Here is a 22,635-nt window from a genome sequence, read left to right on the forward strand (position 1 = left end):
TGATCTTTAAATCAATAGTATTTTCAGTTACACATTTTTTCTCTCAGTCCCAAATCAAAACTCTTAGATATATATTTGTTTTTTTTTTCAATTGCATGCGGATACTACTAGGGTTGTAATCTATATAATGTATAATGTCGTAATCTATATAATGTCTTTTTATGCAGTGTATTATATGTCATATAATCTGTTTCTGGGTGATAATCGCATTATAATGTTTATGTTTTCTACACAGTGTAATAATTTCGTATTCAATCTGTGGTTCATATATGTATTAAAATCACGACTACAATGTGTAGGCCCTGTCATGGCGCACTGCCCGTGAGGTGCCACATCGCCATGTTTACCGCGGTGCTGCTACCGCTCCGACTTTTTACTTTGTGTTTCTTTTCTGCTTTCTTTTTTGCATGGGCCTGTGAACTGGTGAAGCTGTCTAACACAGCTTTTTTTCACAGTCCTTTCTTTCTGTACGACAGAATGGAAAAAAATTAGGCAGATCCCACGTCCCGTGGGAGTCGATGTATGCGAAGCATGCGGCGGGTAGGTGACTGTGGCGTAACTTTTTTTACCGAGCGACACGTCACAAAATGACGCGAAAGATTTGTATAACTTTATACGCACACATATATGTTGAAAAGCCGCATATCTGTTATAAACCAGTTGTTTACAGTTGGGTAACGCTGCCAATGGGAACGTGGGTATTACCAACACCAGAAGCGGTAAGCTGATATGTAGTGCTTATACGTGTTCCGAGAACGCACGCATGTTTCACGAACCCGTGTGCATGTGTGCAAGAAGTTCTTGACAGTTCTTGAACAAGGGCATCATCACCGCGATCAGTGAGCACCAGCAGCTGGTCATGACTTGCTATAGGATCCGGTCGTGATCGGGGTGACGACGGGTCCATGTGTAGTGAAGTATGTGGTATAGTAGAGCTGTTGGAATTCGTGGATGCCTCGGTCATTTCGTCGACGAATTGTCTGTCGACAGAGCCGGCGACATGTCGGAACCTGAAGCCACCCTTCGCGTTGGTGAGGTATAGGCCGTCGAGGCTGGTAGGCCTGGATAGTGCTACGTAGACCAACATCAGTGGATGGTGTTTGTCGTATTCGTAGACTACCTGGGCGTAACTGGCCTACGTAGCCTAGTCTACAAAGCGGCTATCAAGCAATCTGGCATCATCCTCGGTCAGCATGAGGCCATCACCCAGCCTCGTAAGAAATAAAGAGGACACTGCGTCGTTCTGGTGGACGAAGTGCACTTTACCCTACGGTGATGTGGTTATCATATGTAACTTTCGTTAATGTATTCCTCCGGGGTCAAGCAATGCTTCAATATAGCTTGCTGAATCATAGGAATACAAACGTAATGTTTATTATACTGCTATAAAAGCGCAGCCAACACTGGAACTACAGATGTTAATCTGATATGACGCCTGTATCGTAGGAGTACACATCGTAGGAGTATCATGTAGTGTCTATTGCTTTCTTGTAAAATTAGATAGCCAGCACCACAACCACAATTGACGTTGCACCGATATTACGCCTGCGTAGGCTGTTTTCCCAAACCAGTTTATAGACCTGGCGTGGCTCAGTGGTACAATACCTGATTGCCACGCAGAATGCTTGGGTTCGATTCCTGCTGGGATCCTAATTTTCATTCTTTCCATTCGTTGAGTCAACGCTGCCGATATTAGTTTTCTTTAACGCTCTAGCATTTGAGTTACCAATGTCTGTTGTCGCCGTTCCAGGGAAGATATAAACTGTCATTCACCTGTGGCTCATACCCGTACACCGCGACTCGTGGTAAACGGGTATGTGCCACACGTGCCTAGCGGAAAGGGTTTGACGACGTACGCTACAGGATTTTAACGTTATTCATGTCATGACCCGGCAATCATATTCGTCAAATCCTCTTACCCTACCATGCAAATTTTGGTCTACACCAAAATTAAGTTAAGGAGGCGATCATGAGAGCACCCAGACGTAGGCGGCTAGATAGATAGATAGATAGATAGATACGTAGATAGAAACGCTCAAAGTGCCAGAGGTTCGCTAAGAAATGCTTCGCATTTAATAAACTTTGGCATTTGAGAGCTCTCACATCGCTTTTAGAATTCAGCAAGGATCAAACTGTCCTTGCACACTCCAAAGCTGCCCTTTAATAAGCGCGTGGTTTAATCAGCAAGGAGAGGGCTCTGACGTATATATTGTAGGCCGTAATATAGAGTATCTATTTCGAAAAAATTAAAGGAAAATAGAAAAAAAGTCACAGTTTCGCCGCAACGGCGAAGCAATGAATGCGATAGCAACAAATTGGAATGTAACGCGAAGAACGGAAAGCAGCTCGAAATTGCCAGTGCGTCGCTCCAGCCCAAAGGCCGCACGAAAAGAACGCACGCAGGACGAGCGCGAACTATCATGCGTCACAGCTCGATACTTGAAGAACACTGCTGAAACATAAAGCAGGACGCACGAAACGAGCGAACAGGTACACACAGGATGAGCGCGAACTAAATGTCGTAAAAGTGCGGAGAGCTGGGCTTGTTGGTTGTACATGATTAGAAAAAACAGCGCAAAACCACAGGACACACAGGAAGGGGACGCACACAGCGCTGAACTCTCAACAAATAATTATTGTGAAAAACCAAATGCGACGCCTATAAATACACATGAACCACTCGCATAATAGTGCGTCACTGGACATAGCGCAGATAAGCCGCGAATAGCACAACCGAGAAGATCACGTCAAACGCATCCGTAGATACTCCATTTCCTTGGGCAATAATGCGATTGACGGGGTGCTGACACAGTTTTAACCCAACTGCTCAATCTTATACGCTTCAACAACTTCACGTGTTAGGCGATCCCTGTGCTTGCTGACAACCATATATAAATTTATATATATTATATACAAATATAAGTATATATATACAACAATATATATATTTATATACAAATATAAATGGCACATACTGCAGAAGGAAAACAGACAAGATTGTGGTCATGCCGTATGTGCATTCCGTGCCGCACAATTTGAAGAAGGCTAGTCGCAAGCACGGCGTTGACGTCGTTCTCACAGCCCCCTGCAAACTGGCCAAGCTGTGCTCCATGGTGAAAAATCATTGCGAGGGAAAGGTGAACAAGATATGTTGCACAAAAAAGCATGCCATGCATTTGTCCTCTGTACCGAGGAGGTTGTGTACACGATTCCGTTGAGCTGCGGAAAAGTGTACATCGGCCAGACAGGTCGATGTCTAAATGACAGACTCAGAGAGCATGCACCGTCATTGAAGGTTCTCGCAGGTGGCATGCACCTGTCTCTGCACTGCAAATATTGCGGGTGCAGTCCGAAGTTTGCGAGCACTAATATGTTCTTTGTAAACCAAGGCACAGACTGGCCAAGGAGATCACGGACGCGGAACTGATTAAAGCAAACTAAACCACGTGCATCAGTGTTCCCTCGGTAGCGCTGAATGATGAAGAAATAGGCTTTCTAAATAGTTAAAGTGTGGAACACATCAGTTCGGATAAGTAACCTTCCTGTTGGCCTTCTTTTTCTTGTGATAGGTGGTTCCACATGCGCGATTCCGTGCTTTCGTGAGAAAAATGTCCAATAAACTGCAGTTGTAAGTTGAGCATCTGTCCTGTCAAGTCCTTTCCTTCTATTCCCGCTATTTTCCGTTCATACAATCTGAGAACTGGCTAACATGCCTGTCCTTCCGTTTTTTTCCCTCCTCCTACAATAGCTGTACAAACTGGCCCAGCACGCCACGTTATTCATTAGAAAAGAACTTTAAACAAGCCATTGTGACGTGGTCGAAGGTCAGGGATAGGACGATTACCCTGTCGCGAGACATTAAACTTCAAAAATTATCCTCTTCCGTCGCTTAGAGCCAGGGTTTAGAACTGAGTCCGTTTTTTACAATAAGACCCATGAGCCAGACAGGCCTTTTCATACCATTATTACCGAAACAGATACGTGGCAAAAGATGTTTCCAGGTATTTAGAAAGTCATTTGAAGCAGCTGTCAATTTATGATTCCTTTAGAGCAGAAAGCTCGGGTGTGGTGGTTCAATTTCTAAGGGAGTGCGACACGAGCTCTTGCATGGCTTTCAGTATTGATGTTCAAGACATGTTTTTTTTTTTCTATTCCTAGTCGCACGCTTCTTTAGTGTATTCAGGAATCTATTTTCGAAGATAATAATGAGCTTCGTTTCAGGAATCGTAGTGGCAATTCTGTATAATTATTCACTGAAATATTGGCTCTTTACATATATTCCACCTTCGTCGGTTGACGAGGGCAGACTCTAATCCAGCAATCAGGAGTGCATAAGCTTATGCGTGGCACCTGTCTTGTGTGAATTTTTTTGCCGAAATCGATCGCATTTTGGATACAATCACAACCGCAACAGTGAAACGTATTTTACGATACGCGGATGACTATTTCGTGGTGGTAAAGATGTTCCGTTGCCTGAAACAGTTTCCAATGTGTTGACTGTTTTTAAGGCAGAAGGCATCGGCTTGTCATTTAGATCTGAGGTCCCAAAGCACGACTCCCTGCAATTTCTCGATCTTAACGTTCGGTTTGAGGTTTCCCATATGTGCTGGTGTTATTAACCACGCTCAGGAAAACCGATTTTTAAGTTTGGATCAGCCCACTAAAAGGGGGTGAAAAGGGGCATCGCCTTGACTTGGCTAAGATCCGGTCTGGAAAATTCATGGAAACATGTGCTGGGCTGTAGTTTTGCAAAGCAAGTAGCAATACTAGAGAAAGCAGGGTTCCCAGCTAGCATAGTCATTGCTATCTGGGATAAGTTGATTGGATTTTTAAAAGGAGGTGTACCGCGGAAGCCAGATGCTGATGCCAGTAAAAAGAAGATCGCAGTCATTTCTTATGTGCATACACTTGCGCATGGGTTAAAAAGCGTTGGTTCCCGCTATGAATTCAATGTCTTCAGGGCACCCAATAAATCGAAAAAAATATGTGCTTCGTTTTAAAAAAAAGTGGAGAATAGTTATAAGCCTGACGGTATAAAGTGTGCTGTCAACCATGGAAATAAGTATGCTGTATATGTAGTCGGGGTTGTCTATCTAATCCCATTATCTTGTGGTCTTTGTTACATTGGTCAAACGGGCCAAGGTGTTAATAAACGGCTGCGTGAGCACCATCTCTTTTTACAGAATGACTCGCTTTCCCATTCGGCATCTCACTGCACCACGACCGGTTGTACATCCGTTTTTTCAAACACCATTGCAATGATTAAGCACCATGACCAATTCACACGTGAAGTATCAGAAGCCTTTCACATTAACAAGTCACGTGAGTCTTGTCTCAGCCAAACCTCAGTGACGTTGCACAAAAGAGTTTTATTGATGAGCGTATTAATTAATCATTTTTTTCTGACTACACTTGTCAAGCGCGGCTTTTCGCTTATAAGTTCATGTTTCCTTGCAATAAACTTTCAGTTGTGAGTGCAGCGCTGTATGTGTTCCCTCCATTTTTGCGTACGCCTTTTCGAGCGCTTTTTTTTTTCAGATATGGACATCGTTGACAAGTGAAAATGATTTTGCGTCTTCTCCTGGATGCAAATTCGAGGGTGTGTTTATAAAAAAAATCGGAGAGGTGGTGGTGTTGCACTGTATTTTAAAGGAAATCTTCCGTACGAAGTTTTGTCATAGCTTCCTCTTGTTCGTACGCATTATAAATCTATCGCTGTGGAATGTTTTGGAATCCTGATTGCTTGCACTTATCGGCCCCATCTAGAGAAACTGCCGAATTGTTTAGTTTCCACGTGATCTTCAATATGAATGACTCCTCAATATGCCTGTTATTTTAGTTGGCGATTTCAATATTGACCATTTGAAAAACAGCTGCCCACGACGTTCGTTCTATGAGGCCATTGATATATTTCACTGCATCAATGTTATCAAGTCCACAACGAGTATAACGATGGAGAGTGATGCGTTTCTACGTCTGTGTCACGCATCATGTGCTGGCTAGTGCTCTATCTTGTGTGTTCACATTTGATTTAAGCGAACACCTGCCGATATCTTGTTTTTTTTTTTTTTACTTTAACACGAAAACGAAAAACTGCAGGCGCAACAAATATTGTACCAAAGTTTTAATCAAGATAATCCGGCTACATATTGATCTATGGTAGAAAGGTTTTCATGGAGCGACGGTTATAATGAGAAAAATCCTTGTGTTGCGCGCAATATCTTCCTTGAGTTAGTAAAAAAGAAATATGCTAGCGCATTTCCTTTACTGAAAAAAAAAGCCATGGGTAATTAGGGAGTTGTATAAACGAATTCTAGTATGGCATAAACTTTTGGCTAAAGTCATTCGTCTAAAAGGTCCAGTTTTACTTAAGGAATATTAAAAAATAAGAAATAAGTTAGCCTCTGATATTAAGAGAGCACGAAAAGAATATTACAAGAATAAATTTGCCGCAGATTCAATCAATCAATAATGTCGACTACAGTGGCGCGGTTTTTCTAGCCAAATTTAATCGGCACTTGGTATTTCCTGGGGTATCATCTCACGAGCAAAATAGAAATCACGAAATTAAACAGTACATTACTTCTCCAGTTGTAAGTTCATGATTGTTAAACGGACCGACAACTGGGCAGAACGTGTGATGAGATCCTGGTGGAAATGAAATAACCATGAAATATAGTGACAGATGCCAGCATCCTTTTCGTGTTGTAAATAGGATTTATATTTTTAAATCGTGCTTGAAAGTAACAAAAACCGGTATGTCGCGCAGCCTAGCGGAAAAGCCCTGAAGCAGGATTATGAAGGCGGTCACTTTGCTGTACGCTGCCTGATACTGTCAGGCGCACCATAGTTGGTCCTGCAAGTTAGAGCATGTATATTATTATCTGTCCTCGCTTTGTTCTGTGCTGCCTACGAGGTAAAAGGAGTTGCACGGTGAGAAGCGGCGCTGCCTTCGCGGCTGCCAGTGGCCCATTCCAGCCGCGGCGCATGCGCGCGGAGTGCACGCATGCGCAGTAAACCGCCGCTCTTGAACACGAACCGCTGTCGCGCTCACTGTTTGCAGCATGTGTTGTTAAGTGCGTATAAGACTTCATATTCGCCGCAGATAGAAAAATTGTCGTTAAAATGTTTGACGGTGTTTTCCACATTACCATTTCGTGGCTAGACACTCTGACCAGTTAGCTTTCCGTTGCGCTAAAGAAAATAGGTGCCCTACAAATTATTTTTCAGTGCCTTTAAAGCCGCACAGTGAACATGAAGTGTTCACGTTCCTTAGAAATCTAGATAAATCTGCGGCTGTAGTAGATGAAATTAAGGCCGAACGAATTATCGCTATTGCCGATCTAATCAGACCGCCACTGCAGCATATATGTAATCATGCTTTAACCAAGGTGTTTATTTCAGACAGTGTGAGAATTGCAAGAGTGGTTGTTTTGCGCATAGGTTGTGCCGATGACAACATTAATAATTATGGACCTATATCCATCCTTCCTTTGTATTCTAAATTACTGGAATATTTGATAAAATAAAGACTATGTAGATTTTTAAGAGCATACAGATCCTTGTGAAAGTTCAGTTCGGGTTTCCCGAGGGAAGGTCCACGGAAATGGCATTACTTAGCGTAAAGGAAAAAGCACTTCTTAATATAGATGCAAAACCAATTCACTGTCGGAAATTTGTTAGATTTCAGCAAGGCATTGGATTCCATTAAACAGACAGACAATGAACTTTATTAAGATAGTCCTGAGGAGCACTGCAGCCGTTCAGGGTGGCAGCGCCGCGGGCCGCTCCCACGTGGGGGCATTAAACTAATTTATTTTATAAGATACCATTTTATGGAATTCGAGAAGTTGCCTTGAAACTAATCAGCAGTTATTTTCCCCATCGGTTGTAGTATACATGTTTGAAGGGCTATCAATCAGAGCGGAAACAATCATTAGGTGTTGTGCCACAAGGGTCTATTTTAGGTACAATATTCTTTATTATCTATATTAATGACACAATTGCCATCCCCAAAACTCCTGCAATAGTTTTGTATGGATATGTTACTAGTGTGTTTTTCCCTGGCATGCATCTCGATAATATACACATTGAGCCTAATACATGGTTAGAAGAGTTATAATTATGGTTGAACATAAATAAACTAAACTTCAATGTTAGTAAAACAAAAGTTATTTTTTCAGGTACTAAACCAACCTGATGATTCTGAACTTCAACATACAAATGAAAACAATGTTATTGGATGTGTTTCTTTCGACAAGTTTTTATCTGTGTTTTCTGAAGAACACTTGGGTTGGTCGTAGCGTATTAACAAAATTCATGCCAATATATCAAGGCCACTCGGTGTTTTCTACCACGTTAGAAGCCTTGTTCCCAAATGGCTAAAGTGGCAGTTATATTACGCCCTCATTCATACACGTCTGCACTATTGTGTACTAATTTGGAGGGATACAACGAAATCTTATCGTCTGAGGTTGATAACATTATAAAAAACGATATGATATCGCGGAAGCCTTTCATACAACGATCACACAGGTTGGTACTTTTTAGAATATCTGTTCTAAATGTGATTCAGTTAGGTGAAGTGAAATTACTCCATCACGTCTTTAATGAAATTAAGCTTAATCCCTCCAAATGTATTGAACTGGAAACTAGTATCAATGTGCCTTACACATTAGGGCACGATCAATAGAGAATTCCACTTGCGCGAACCAACTATAGAACCCAAATTCCTATATACGTAATTCCAGCCTTCTCGACAGACACACACAAGCCACGGAAGTTATTCCCAAATGTGTGTCGCTGAACTCCTAAAAAGAATGTTAAAGTTACCTTCTTTCCTATCCTCAAGAGTGATAGGTTGTTTATGTACAAATAATGTGTTCCTCGGGTTTCGTTTTTCTCAAATTTTATGACTCTCGCTTTGTGATTGTACAAATATGCACCTCGTTCACTTTGTATAAAAATGCGTTCCGATGTGTTGATATTGTATAAGGTTGTTTCTGTTAATACATGCTGTGAATGTGTGCACTCGGGCTATGGAGTCCCGTCAGGTAGAGGACATCTGCCTTTTGCCCTTGTATCCGAGGCGTTGTCTGAAATAAAGAGCTGAATAAAGAATACTGTGACAGCGCTGGCTTCCACCATTAGCATCAAAGCAATGCTGGCAGCAGATTCGTGCCGCGTGCCATGCATTCCGTTAATTTCAGTGATGATAATGTGGGCCAAAGCAAATGTTGTGTTATAAATACTAAGCACTTTTTGTGGCACTATTAATTTTTCTCACCTTATATATGGTACAAGAGAAGTGAGTGACGTCATTTTATGGTGGGCGTATGTGCTTTGTTGTGTACGTTAATCGGCTGCAGGTGAGTGCGGATTTTCAGGCTCTTTTGTCGTTGGCAGTATTTACGGAACTATGCTGACCCATTCAATGTCTCTCTTTACAAGTCTATGGAGTTAATCGAATGGCCTAAACAGCCTCCTACGCTTTTCTGTCTTTCCAATAATTCTGTGTTGTCATTTAGTTATGCTATAGAAAGAGCAGCAGCTAGCGCCAGTAAACGCGCGCGCATGACTTGTAAGCTACATAAATAATAAATGGCAGGAAAATAATAGCGACATAAGCAGAATAAATAGATCCTGCGGGGAGACCACATGTTAACAATATTTCTATGGAAAGATAGGATGCCAAATTTTGTTTGGACATCTGCATTTATCATTACACCGCAGAGAGTGCGCTGGACCTGTGGACATTGTTTGGGATAGGTCTGGATTTAATGTCCTCCCAGCCGAGGACCGTGCCAGGTAAGTAAAAATACATATGTGGTTTTAAGCACGAAATCCCTTTCGCTTGCGTTGTCGGCGACCTTCACGTTACATTGAGCCAAAGTCCAGCGTTTCATCCTGGTCCTGAAACGAAACATACAGACATCGTTGCGAGTACAAACCCTGTACATGCGGTCACTCAGACGAACTGTAAAAAGCAATGCTATCTCTGGCCGCTAACCTTTTGTACAAGGCCCGATTACATAGACTAGTTATGGACCAAAGCAACTACAAAATATATTGTTTCCGGCTTGTTTCCTGTGCTTGCTCATACTATCAATGAAGCTGCAGCTTGTAATGCATGTTGGTGCATAAGTCGATCGTATATATTTAAGCGAGGTGCTGCGCAAAAAAAAGAAACACGATGAGGAGAGAACGCCCGTCCTCGTTCGTCATCGTTTGCTTCTCATGCGCGTTTCTATTTTCCGCGGCACTTCGTTTGCTGCAGCTTATACTATGCTGAAATTTTATTTGCAATTCCCAATAGAAACATTCCAAATGCATATACAGGGCACCATATATGGGATCTTTTAAACTGGTGCCCCACCGGTTCTCATGAAACATCAGCGGGTGCGCGATAGCGGGGGTAATCGCGGAGGTAACGGTTTCGCGGCGTGGATTGCCGTTTCCTCCGAGAGATGGCACCACGCTGCTTACGGCGCACCACGCAGCGTGGAGCTTAAGGTTTAAGCTGTAGGCGGTTACAACTTAAGAGTAAGTGTAAGCTCCGCCTACAGCCACCCCTGCTTTACCCAGGGAAAACTTGCTTAGACGCGCCACCCAATTGCATTTTCTCATTTCCGTGGCATGAAGCGCGTTCCGCATATTTCAGGCACGTCATCTCCGCATACAGGTACATACATGTTCGCGTCGCTGGTTTTCAGTAGAGAAACTCCAGTTTACGTAAATATTCCGACGTCACTGCTCAAGGAAACGTAATATTTGAGGTAGGGGCGGCAAACGTTTAGTTATTACCCATGCGCCGTATTTACACTAGCCGAGAAAAAGCCTTACGGTTAGAAGAGAAACCACCCATCATGACTCCCTCGCACAGATGAATGGTAGGCAAGCCGCAGCTCTGGGGGAGGAGTTTGTGTTTATTCTGAGATGGTAACCGAATATATGCTATCATCTTCAGCCAATATGCTTTGCCGGTAGCAATCTAATGACGATATTTACGCTCGCTTGCGGGAAGGCCAGCCATATCTTGCGATACACCAATACCAGCTGTACGGCAGCGCTATGCTAGAAGAATCGAAGCGTTCTGCAATCAATTCATCAGAGCAGGAAACGAATGCAGGAAATTATGATTTAGAACAGAGAATATCTAATAAGTATGTAATATTCATGTAATGAGCCTTGACTTGTACTCGTTCCAAAAGTAAGCAAAATCACCTAGTTATTGGAGCCCTACTGACCCGGCGGACGTTCTTCTAGCAGCGCCAACTTCACTGGTACATTACCTATGTATATTAGCAGTAAACTAACAAAAAAAAAAAGAAAGAAAAATAGCATTAAGAACTAATGGTGTTCAGCAATCACCGTGAATGCTGCTACTCCGGCACACGTAGCCAATACCTTTTGTCGACGAATATATCCGTGGAGATTAGAAGAGCGCCATCCATAGATGTGTGATCACTGCATTTGATTTCGTTGTCGCCAGAAGTTGCAGGAGTTATAGAACTCAACATACACAGCAAACTTGCACGACGATTCATACACACGAAAGCGCTGAGACAACGCGATCAGTCCACGGGAAGCATTGAAGCTCCTCAGATGATGAGGAGCCCACGCCAACGTGGTAGCTCGGGATGGCAGGTACGTTTGTCGAAGGCCTAACTTTTGTTAAGTGAGTGAAATAAGTCACACGGACCACCTTCAAATAGAAAAACACTGATCACAAAAATCACGGTTTTTTTTCGCGGGGGGTTGGGGGCAGACCCGTCATGGGTTTTGTGTGTATTGTTTTAAATATGCCACTGTGCTTATTGTAAATAAAGGTGTATCACTGCCATTTTTTCCGTTTCTGAAGGAAATATGGGTAGAGGTATATTCGAATATTTTTGCTTTATTTCTCCGAGAGGACGCCATATGACTGGCGACCTATATTTGTGCCCGACATATTTTCAAAAACATACACTAAGTACCCCCTGGTCAATGTTTAGTGTGTTTCGTTTGTGTAGGAAGAATACATGTTTATCCCGGTGAAAAGCTTTCGAGAAATAAAAAAAAAGTGTGATGAGTGAAAACAAAAAAGCACTGTCACAGTACACATGTAATACCCCTGACACACGGGCAATACTAAAGTACTTTGAGGTAAACCTCTTTTGTCGCCTAAAGGGACCATTTGCAGAAAGGAGTTGTGCCGATGACACACGGCACCGGACAACTGCTTTAAGTGGTTCCTCAGAAAAACGCTGTAGAAAAAAATGGCGCTGTTTGTGCAAGCAACAAAATAGGAAATGTATTCAAAAAATGCACATGTACATCATGTTTCGCGACATTAAAGCATGAAAACTTTTTTTTTATTGTCTGGCGGCTTATAACGCGCATACTCGCAATTTCCGTTCATTTTTTCCGTTTTTAGCAGCAACTTAACTTCGTCTGGCAACTATGAACAGTTGTTTTGCTGTTCCTGCTTTTGCTGTACTTTTTCTTGACTGTGCGAAGGCGAGGCGTGTTTCCTCGTGGTCCTGTTATGAATCAGCGAATGGTGGCATGGCGGTTTTCTAGTGATGTGGTGCAGGCGTTTGAGAGTATGTATAGCTATAAAGTATAAACGTTCGCTTTTCGACAAATCGTTCTACTGCTGAAAATTAAAACATTTTCTCTCGCAAAAAAAAAAAGTCATTAGGCACCTTAGTGTTGGAACATGTTTTCTTTTATTCATAAGTTCTGCACACTGTGTGCGAGAGTACTCCCTTCCTGGCCGAAAAGTAGATGCGCGATCTGCCTTTCCGAAAAGGATCGTTTCTGGAAGGGAGTTACTCCTTTGTCGTGTGTCACCGCGCTCGAACGCCTTTCCGGAAGATGCCCCCTTTTCTAAAGGACTTTAGAGTGGCCGTGTGTCAGGGCTATAAGACATTAGCAAATGTTACCAGCTGAGTCTCACAAGAAACAAAGTTGTGAAAGCGATGTTGACTCTTAGAATTGTTTCTTCTAGAAATATGACGAGGCTAGAAAATAAATGCATTTTATTGTTTTGCACGGTACTGATGTTAATACCACAGGTAAAAACTGCAGTGCGATAGCCTTTGAACTTTGACATCACGCCTTGCAACTGTGAAAGTATTTATAAACGCATTATTTAGAATCCTAGCGAAGTATCGCCGAAGTATGGGTTTTCCGGAAGACGGGCTAAGTGATGAAATTTTGAGCTCAGCAGGCTGTACCACATTTGAGAAGTGTTTTAGATCATTAATTACCATTTTCTGGAGGGTGCGTAATGAAAAATGAAAATTTAGTATTCCTCATCACCCATGCGTAGGCTGAGCTAGCTTCTTCGCAATCCTCCCTCTGCGTTCACCTGCGCTTAGCTTCGTGCAAGAGACGGGATTTATTTTTGTAATAAGAAGAAGCTTCAAAGATTTAGTATGCCGCGAAGCGTTGTTATATGCAAAAAAAAAACATGTCTAGTTGAAATATACTGCTTCACAAAATCGTAAATTTTTTCTTTGAATTTATTTCACTTTGTATCCTGTGAGCGCTCAGCGTAATTACACAGGAAACTATCAAAACAACAGAAACAAAACAGCATGCTGGCAGTTCCTAGCGGCGAAATTCCGTTTCAGCTGTCCCGAGTCCGTTTGATACTGTTGTGGTTTTAAGGCTCTCACGTCACTCTGACAAAATTGTTCCGCAGACACAATTGTGACGCCCTTGAAGGGCGTAATATTGTTCCGTGCGTAGTTTCTGAGCGGCTTCCCTGATGATTTCTGCTACAAAGTTTTGCCCTTCTTGATTCTTTTCGTATCAAATAAGAGTGTCTAATTTCCAATGTAATTCATAGGCGATTTTACCGCCTCTGTTTACAGGCTCACAGTGCTAAGGCGTGTAGAATAAATACCATGAATTAGTGCATACGCTACGTTTCCTTTCAGATACGCAGCGGTGATCAAGGATCTACTAGCTCCAGACTTCTCTTATGGAATGTGGACGGTCGTATATGATGCGCGGACAGTTCCTCTTCAGCGTGAGTAGACTATTCTTTGACTTAGAGTATTTTTACTTTGAAGTGATAACACCATTGAAAGCGGGTACCCATTGGCTGGATGAAGCCGCTTGCTATGGACGCAATAAAGCCGCTTGCTATGGACGAAACGTTGCAATCTCGAGACTGCAGTGAGCTCATCGCTCCATGTTTCATTAAGTGCTAACACATCAGTTTCTGTGAACAAAGCGTCTTTTTCGAGGTCGTGCACGTACGCGTGCACATGTTGTACGTTGAGAGCGGTGAGTGTGAAGTGATTGTTGTGGTGGTGGCACCGAATGAAGGCGGTAGCCCTGTCCAAGACAGCGTCTAGAGGCCTCTTTGCTAGCCGAGTCATTTCGTCGACAAATTGCCTGTCGATAGAGCCGGTAACGTGCCGGAACCTAAAGTCACCCGTTGCGTTGGTGAGCTATAGGCCGTCGAGACTGACAGCCGTGGAAAGTACTACTTAGACCAACTTCAGTGGATGGCGCTTATCGTATTCGAAGACTACCAGGGCATATGTGGCCCCGTGTGACTTATATACAGTGACGCCGTTTGTTTGCGCGAGCAGAAACTCTCCTCTTACACGAGATAATTTGTCTGGGGTATATCGCGTGGTTGCGCTGGTTCGCAGAGCCACGGGCACCCATTCCATTTGTTTTGAGGGGTGTGCGGTAGAGATGTGTTTCATCCTGCCTGGCACGACAATGCCCTGCGTGGACGTCGGAAGTTCCAGACACTGTCGCGAGAGGTTTGTCGCGTTCATCACACTCAATCTACAGCAAGGTGCCCATGTTTACATTAGCCAGGCCCTCGTTTACGTCGATGTTGTACGCGATCAGTGTAGGGCTTCCTGACCCACAGGCAAATTGAGGACGGTAAGCCACCCATGTAGATTGCGTTCATCCTGGCCACCTTGACCACTGCATTCCTGCGTACCTGCGCGTTATAGCGGTCGACGTCCTCATTGCTCTAGTATAGCTGTATGCCGTCACGGCACTTAGCGGCGCCTTCTTCGCGTGTCACAAAGCTGCTCTCAATCAATCTGACGTAATCCTCGGTCAACATAAGGTCACCGCCCAGCCTCGTAAGAAATGAAGAGAACACTGCGTCATTCTGGCCGACCATGTGGATGAGTGGATGGCAGTCAACCGTCTTCAAGGAGAGTTCTGCCCTCAGCTACCTCACTTGCGTTGCATTTCAATGTGCATGTTCACTGTTAATGTGTCGACATAGACTGTGAATCACCTGTGGCACATACCCGCATTACATGAACTGTGGTATGCGGGTATGTGCAACACGTGACTGAGTGAAAGGGTTGCATGACGTACGCGACAGGTATTTGCGTTATTCATGTCATGGTAAGTGAATGGTGTTCGTCACACACTGATCCACTGCTATGCATATTTTGGTATATTACAAGTTATGGAGACGACCAGGAGAGCGCCCAGACGTAGGCGGCTAGATAGGTAGTAGACACGATAGAAACGGCCAAAGTGTCTTAGGCTCGCTAAGGAATGATTCGCATTTAAAAACAATCAAATCGACTCCTCACAGTTATAGAAAAAAATATTAGAGACATTCAATGAAAATCAGGTGGCAGTAGAGTAGCGTAGTCCAGTAAAGGGGACAGTACCAGAGATGTACTGCATCGATAGCAGGAATAACTGTTGGAAGCATGTAAGGAATAACCTCACTTTTGTGTTTTTATCTAACCGAGCAGAGCAAAGACATTTGGTTCGCTCGACCTCTCCAAGCTCTTAGAAAAATGCGAATTCAGTTAACAGCTTAAAATTGAAGTAAAATGGAACCAAATAGGACACGTACAATTCATTATTAACACAAGCGTTCGTCTCACAGCTTGGCTAATGTCCCGAAAGCGATAAGGCACATTTTACTATTATTGCTTGTGTTGCCACGTTGTAGTAATGAAGACCTCAAAAAAAAAGAAGGCGTCGCAAATTCCAGGGTGTGTTACACTGTCGCTAAGACGACTTGAAGGCGGGAGCCCTGGCGGTGATTCATTAATGACAGAAATGTGACGTGAACATCCGACGAGGCGTTGATCTCGTTACGTCTGATTTAGTGCTTGTTAAGCGTGCTCTGGGGGTGGACACCTCTTCGGCCTACCACGCAGTCCACTAGGATCTCGGTTAGCGTTTTCTATCGCGCGTCCTTTTAGCGTTACTCCATACCCACCAGTATGTCGAGTCTCGCGAACGCCACTTCGCGCATCTTTTCACACACGATAACGCCGAAAACGCCAAGTGAACGCGTTCCTAGATCCACGCTTGAGAAGTCACCTGATATTAACAGCGGAGTTGTTTAATGGAGGTACGGCCGTTTATGTACCGGAAAAAATTTAGCGAGGTTCTTCAGGGCGTGAACTAGCACGTAGCAGGCCGCTCCCACGTGCCCGCACAAAGCTGCGTGGGTACGGGCCACAGAAAGCGGTTATGTGCCAAGCAGCTCCTAGCATGGCATAGCCCTGTATAGTATAACAGGGGGTCGGAAGGGAAGTGGGGTCGAGGGAAGTGATGCCAGAACAGGAGTGAAACGAGGAGGGGAGATAGTGAAGCATAACATAGCCTTGTATACCATAGCGTAGCAAAGAGGTGGGAAATGGAAGTGAGGGCTAGGAGGAGGAAACGGTGGAGGGAAAGACCTCCGGCTCCGCTGTTTACTCACTGTTTGCCCCGCTGGTGTGTGGCTGCCCCCAGTGTTTCATGTACCGTCCTTTTGTCAGATCGTGATTTCGCCCAAAGCCACCTTTGAATGAGGCATAATGCTTGCGCCATAAATAATGAGTGGGTCCATATTTGGCGAAATTGTGCTCGGAAAGAAAGAAACACGTTCATTACAATTTTAACGGCGAACGTAGTATTCTGTCGTTGAAGTGTGATGCACGTGTTAGCTCAACGGCTATTTCCTACATGAGCCAAGTTGCAGGGGTGTTCAAGAGTCCCCAAGCCATGCTGCCATACGAATATATTGGATAGTGGCCTCACAACTTTTCAACACCCATGTACAGTACGGTCCGCTGTTAAAGAGAACACTCGGATGAGCAACTTTGATTTGTTGGCCCCCTAACTGCTAGTGGATGCGGATAGATTGTTCGTGCACGTTACTAGTCGATCACAAGGGTGCGGAACTGTCAACCGCCAGTAATGTCACGCAAAGAAAAGCCACCATACTTTTGCAGGAGAGCGACATACGGACATACCCGAAACGTTCCCTTTAATAGCGGAGCCGCCTCTACATTCCAGCAATCGCTGGCGTTGGCGAACAATTACAGATTGCTCTCAACCGTTAGCCTCGTACGCGAATTCTGACTAGAACAGTCGAAAACTATTTATGTTTTAGCAATGTTCCTACACATTTAGACGTGGCATGACCCGAGCCATAATACGTGCGACAGCTTTCCCTGTGAAAGCTAGCGATATCGCAAGAAGAAGCTAATATATACGCCCGTACATATTTATTTAAGTATTTATTCAAGTTAACATTTTGCCTGTCATTGTGACGGCGAAGAGAGCAAAATGCAGCCGGTAACGATGAAACGATTTATTGGGCGAGTTGTGCCCAGTAAAAGAAGTGGCACTCAAGGTGCAGAGAAAGTGGCAAGCACAGACGTCGGTCGTCGGGAATCTGCTCATCGGCGAAATGCGTCAGCTTTATAAGCACCTTATCAAAATTTTTCGCGATATTGCAGGCGCTCTCGTTAGATCTACAATGAACTCGCTTTCTCGTGGCCTGCGCGTAATCTTAACAGAACAGCCTGACACAATTGCGAACTTTCTAAACATTGCGGCGTGGCCTGCGACGAATGATTGTAACACGTTTTGTGGATGAAACTCGATCACATAAAAAAATAAAGAAATAAGCGCGCGTAGCAATAGGTTCTCATAAACTGCGACTTAGAAGATGCCGATATAGTACTGAAATTTTGACCAACAACATACATAACGAAGACAGTCGCTACGCTACTTTACGAAATGGATCTCTCGGTTTGCAAAATCTTAGTATGGACCAAACTAATCACCGAAGATTTATCCCAATAATTTCACTAATCACGCCCATGCCGGACTGCCAACAGCACCTCGTGGTACAACCTCTCATAGCGCCCCATGTTTCTATTTTGCAGTGGCACCACGGAGCGCCGGGGAGGCTGCCCTCCGTGAACATTTCGGTAATTACTTCTAATTAACTCGTGCTCGTTGCTTGCGTTAACATTAGCGAATGCCCCTTGTGTTTTCTGACTCTTTTATTTCCACAAACAAAAGCTTTTAGATGAATTGTTAGCTTTATAATTTCGTGACACATTGCTCATAAAAAAATCGCCGACGTTATGAACAGTAAGATTGTTACGACAATGTGGTTTCCTTTAGTTGGCATAATTTTCCATCTCAGTTTAAATGGGAATGCTTTACTCAGGGGGTTAAAGTGAAGGTATGCTGCTGAGTACGTTGATGTGAATGTTATGCGCTTCGGTAAACTGCAGAAGATGTCACAATGATTCTGCAGTATACTCCTTCCCTGAGCGTTCCCCTGTACCTATAGTCTGATGTGACTTAAAACAAGAGAACAGTCGACCGAAGATGACCGAAGCGCGGGAGTTGATTACCACCGCGCCGAAGTAAAAAGTCCCGCTTATGTGCCCGGTGATGTTCCCCAGCGGAGGTTTCGCTGACCATCCGGCTTTGGACGCCAGTCTAGAGCCCGCACTCGACATTTAAGGCATGCGTGCATCCGCGTTTAAGGCTGAAATGCCATTGCCTTCTAAAGTTGTGGCCTCCTAAACATGTCTGAATGCCATCAGAGATGCTCAGATACTGTGCAGTCGCAACAACACTGCAACTTCGTATCATGACATGTTTGTGATCAACTGAGCAGTGAGCTCTAGCGTATCGTGTAATCAATGCTAGCGTCGTTACTTATGACCAGTCTTTGCTTCACTTCATAACGCCCACAAAGAATAATAAAAAACGAACGCCCTACGGGCGCGCAGCGCCGTAAGACGACGTGAGCTCAAACTCTGGTGACGGTGAAAGCGCTTATCTTGAATGGGCGACCCTGACGAGGTAAAGAATGAAAGGACGTAGGTGCTTCAGTATTTGTTGGGTGTCACGCTCCAGGCACGTGGAGCTCCAGGCTACAGGCAATGAAACTGCACGCGACACACCCCCACCTACCAAGCACCCACTGTCCCCTCAGAAAAAAAAGGAGATTCTCGCTACGGTAGCTAAAACGTCACTGTCGTAAGCAGCCCGAATAGCTGTGGCGTTGCCAGAACCATCTGGAGAGCAGCGCGACAGCAAAACGAGGAGGTAAGGAACAATAGCCCCAGTCGGGTGGTACTCGTGGTATTGTGTGCGCCTCACAAACTTGTATGTGTAGACGTAGACAACACTCCTTTCATTGGTGCGACGTCACAACGGGTTCCCCATGGGAATCATACTACAGGCAATGTCACGAGGTGTTAGCAAGTCCAATTAACACTCGCGCTTACATTGATACCAAACAAAAATATCTTACGGCAACTTTAGCCGCCAATAATAGGTCACGAGTGCCCAGGTAGACAGGACACAATTATATCGAGGTTTCAGTTTTGGTGTCAGGTGCCCTTGAAGAGTTCTGGGGAGTTCACCGCCGACATAACGCAAGGCTGAGTACACCGCAGCGCACCGAGTACACCGCAGTGCAGACCAACAAAATGGCGTTTATTTGCACGTTTTAGATATCAAGCCCGCCGGCCGAAATATGAAAATCATAGCATGCCTTTACAAAACTAGATTTAGACAGTCTATAGACTGTCTAAACTCATTTTTAGACAGTCTATAGAGTGTCTGCATACATTTTTGTAAGGGTGTGTAATGGAGATGAGGGAGATGAGTAATGGGTTGCGCTCTCTAGCACTCTCTAGCGCCTTCTAGTGGATTGTCCTCCCGCTCGCGCTGTGAGTCCGTGTTTTGCTTTGACTGTCGCGATTGTGGATCGTCGCCGAGTGCCTTCAAATAAACACCTTAACACATGCCATTGTTTTGACAATGCTCGTCCAGTAGCGGAATTTGTACAACCAATAGCATGTCACTCTAACTCAACCAATGCAACACGATGCGGAATCGGTGATGTTCGACTTACCATTGGAAGGTCTCCGTAGGTATGAATTCGCGGAGTGGCCCCTACGGAGCTCCTATTCACGCGCGCGGAAGTGGACTATTTGATACAAGCTCCAAGGACCAAAAAAGAAAACGCAGTTCCTCATGGCCGGGCGTATAGTTCGCCGTCATGTGGTGCCACCGTGAGAACACAGCGCCAACACGAGCGTGGTGGTGACTACGCCAACCTTAAATCTTTGCTCAAGTCCCCGGGGACGCCTGTCTATTGGACAGTGGGGTGCCATGCGATGAAAACAAGTCCTCAGGGGATGCGCGAAACCCTGCAGGAACACGCGATATAGATTTATTTGGGGTCAGCGTTCAAATGTTTTACCAGCTATAGCCGAATTCATAGTTAATAATGTTACTGCTCGCATACTACATAACAACTGTAAGTACATCACCTTGTTGCGCCCCGTAGCAAATAGAAGTTGGATGCTCATACATGTTGCTGTTAGGGCGTTGTTGGTACAATATTTCAGTATTTTCCAACAAAGGGTGGTAGAGAAAACGAAAGGAACCAGCAGCATTGATCTGTCCTCTGGTTTCTTTTATACTTGTGTCGTTCTGCGTTATGTGTTGCCTGTATCCAAACAAGACTGCAGTTCACGGGGAGATGGAGGCTTTATTGAATGAGTGATTGTAATACTGGCAAGATCCCGTAGCCGACGTTTTTTCAACTTCGGATCCACAGCCACATTCCCTGTTCAGCGATTTCTCATGCCATCAAGTCGCCGATATGGTGCTTCACTCAATATTTCAATATGTCTAAATTGCATAAGCTTCGAAATGGGTTACAAAAACGAGTGCTGTCCCGCAATTTTTGCAGGAGATGTGGCCCCCAGGATTGCGCTGGTGGATTGCTATGTTCAAGAGAAGGCGTGTTTCGTGAAGGGTGAAGGACCGTTCACTTTCTGTCTGTGGCACATGACCCCCAGCCGCAGTGGAGACTTGGCAGCTATGCGCTCCTAATTGTGTCACTTCGACTACTGTGTTTAGCTCAGAAGCGACGCACAGTCAGCGGAATGAAACATGTGGTGATGGTTATAGTCATTTAAACTCTCTTGGGCACAAACTGCAGCTAGGTATGTATTGAAAATATTTGTTACCAAGCAACACCTTCGATAGAATTTGGAAACGGACGAGTTGGACGCAGCATGGACGGCATAACATGTCGCTCTAATAACAGGTTGGCAGGACAGGTACAGCAATTGAATAACCGTTTGAAGATAAGTGTCATATAAATGCGGCGGTTTTTCAGAGTGATCAGCGAATTACGGGGACCATTACGGGGACCATAGACTTGCCGAGCGCACTGCTCTAATCCAGCAGGTGGTGTGTCTCACTCAGCCAGGCTAGGCGCCCACCTGAAAATTTGTAGTGTTAAGTGCGCCAACTAGAAAGATGCCGCAAGCATTATTATGGTATATGCATAGCGCCCGCCTAATAAAAGGTTAGTTGACTCTTAAAGTGAAACCTTTCAGTGCTCAGCTCTTAGGCGCCTGTTCCGGTGTTGAGCGGCGTCGCCGTTGGCGTATTCGTCGGCCTAACCGATGGAACGAACGAGGACTGAAGAGAGCGAATGCGGAGTGTGTTGATATTACGAGCCTCTGGCCTACAACCTCGCTTTTATCCTCCGTCACGCGCGCTGTACACTAGGTCGGAGCTCGTGCGCATGCTGCGCTGGCACGTGCACTGCGGCTGGCTTTGCTTGTCGCGACGGAGCTTTCGGAGTTTCGCTGGGTTCCCGACGCCTGCAATGCAAAGAGGGGTACGCGTAACACTCGAGCGCTAGCAGTTTCTGTGGCAATATGTAACGAATGTTACATTGCTACAACTGCGGATAGCCCAAACTTCAAACACAGTTGGCGTTGCCCCAACACAAAGCTGCACTCAGAATTCGCGTCAGCCACTATCGTAATCATGGGTGAAATTTGTTGCTGGTCAAGCTCAGCCCGACTCGCTATTAAAACGTCTGAGTGGTCGAAAATTATATCGAAATGAAATATTGAAAAGCGTCGGATCCATGATTACGCCCCTGTTAAAAGTTTACTTTAGTAAAGAAGTCAAATAAATTTGGGTTGTGCAAGAACAGCCATGTGTTTTTCTGGTTTACCTAACCTGGTCGCCTGACCACTGTGGAAACCCAAATTTAGATGCCTGGTATTGTACGAACAATAAGAGCTTTGCAGACAAGCTCTAATTATGCTAACAAAGGTAAGTGTTCTTTGAGAGGAAACCTCCCCAGAGAGAGAGAGAGAGAGAAATAGATGAAAAGGAAGAGGCAGGGAGGTTAACCTGGTGCGAGCGACCGGTTTGCTACCCTGCACAGGGGTGGGGATATAGGGGTCGGAAAGAGGACAGAGAGAGAGGGAGATATAATAAAATCAAAACAAAACATGCACACATGCACACACATGCAGGACAAACCTCCCCAGAAAATCAACATGACCGACG

At 44.5% G+C, this 22,635-nt stretch overlaps 1 protein-coding gene across 2 annotated transcripts in view; it reads left to right on the forward strand.

Annotated features, from left to right (window-relative positions):
• The window catches only part of LOC119396004 (thiopurine S-methyltransferase), a 37,524-nt gene extending 15,266 nt beyond the window's left edge, over window positions 1-22,258 (forward strand). The window contains exons 5-8 of one of the 2 annotated variants that reach the window (XM_037663028.2): window positions 9,733-9,807; window positions 13,929-14,020; window positions 18,165-18,209; window positions 21,008-22,258. In XM_037663028.2, coding sequence (XP_037518956.1) covers window positions 9,733-9,807; window positions 13,929-14,020; window positions 18,165-18,209; window positions 21,008-21,150 — 355 coding nt within the window. In that variant the 3' untranslated portion in view covers window positions 21,151-22,258. The remainder of the gene's footprint in view (window positions 1-9,732; window positions 9,808-13,928; window positions 14,021-18,164; window positions 18,210-21,007) is intronic. The other variant, XM_037663029.2, reaches the window with a different exon arrangement.
• The last annotated feature ends 377 nt before the right edge of the window (window positions 22,259-22,635 follow it).

This window comes from Rhipicephalus sanguineus, chromosome 6, assembly GCF_013339695.2.
Source record: "Rhipicephalus sanguineus isolate Rsan-2018 chromosome 6, BIME_Rsan_1.4, whole genome shotgun sequence".
In the NCBI taxonomy this organism is placed as follows: Eukaryota; Metazoa; Arthropoda; class Arachnida; order Ixodida; family Ixodidae; genus Rhipicephalus; species Rhipicephalus sanguineus.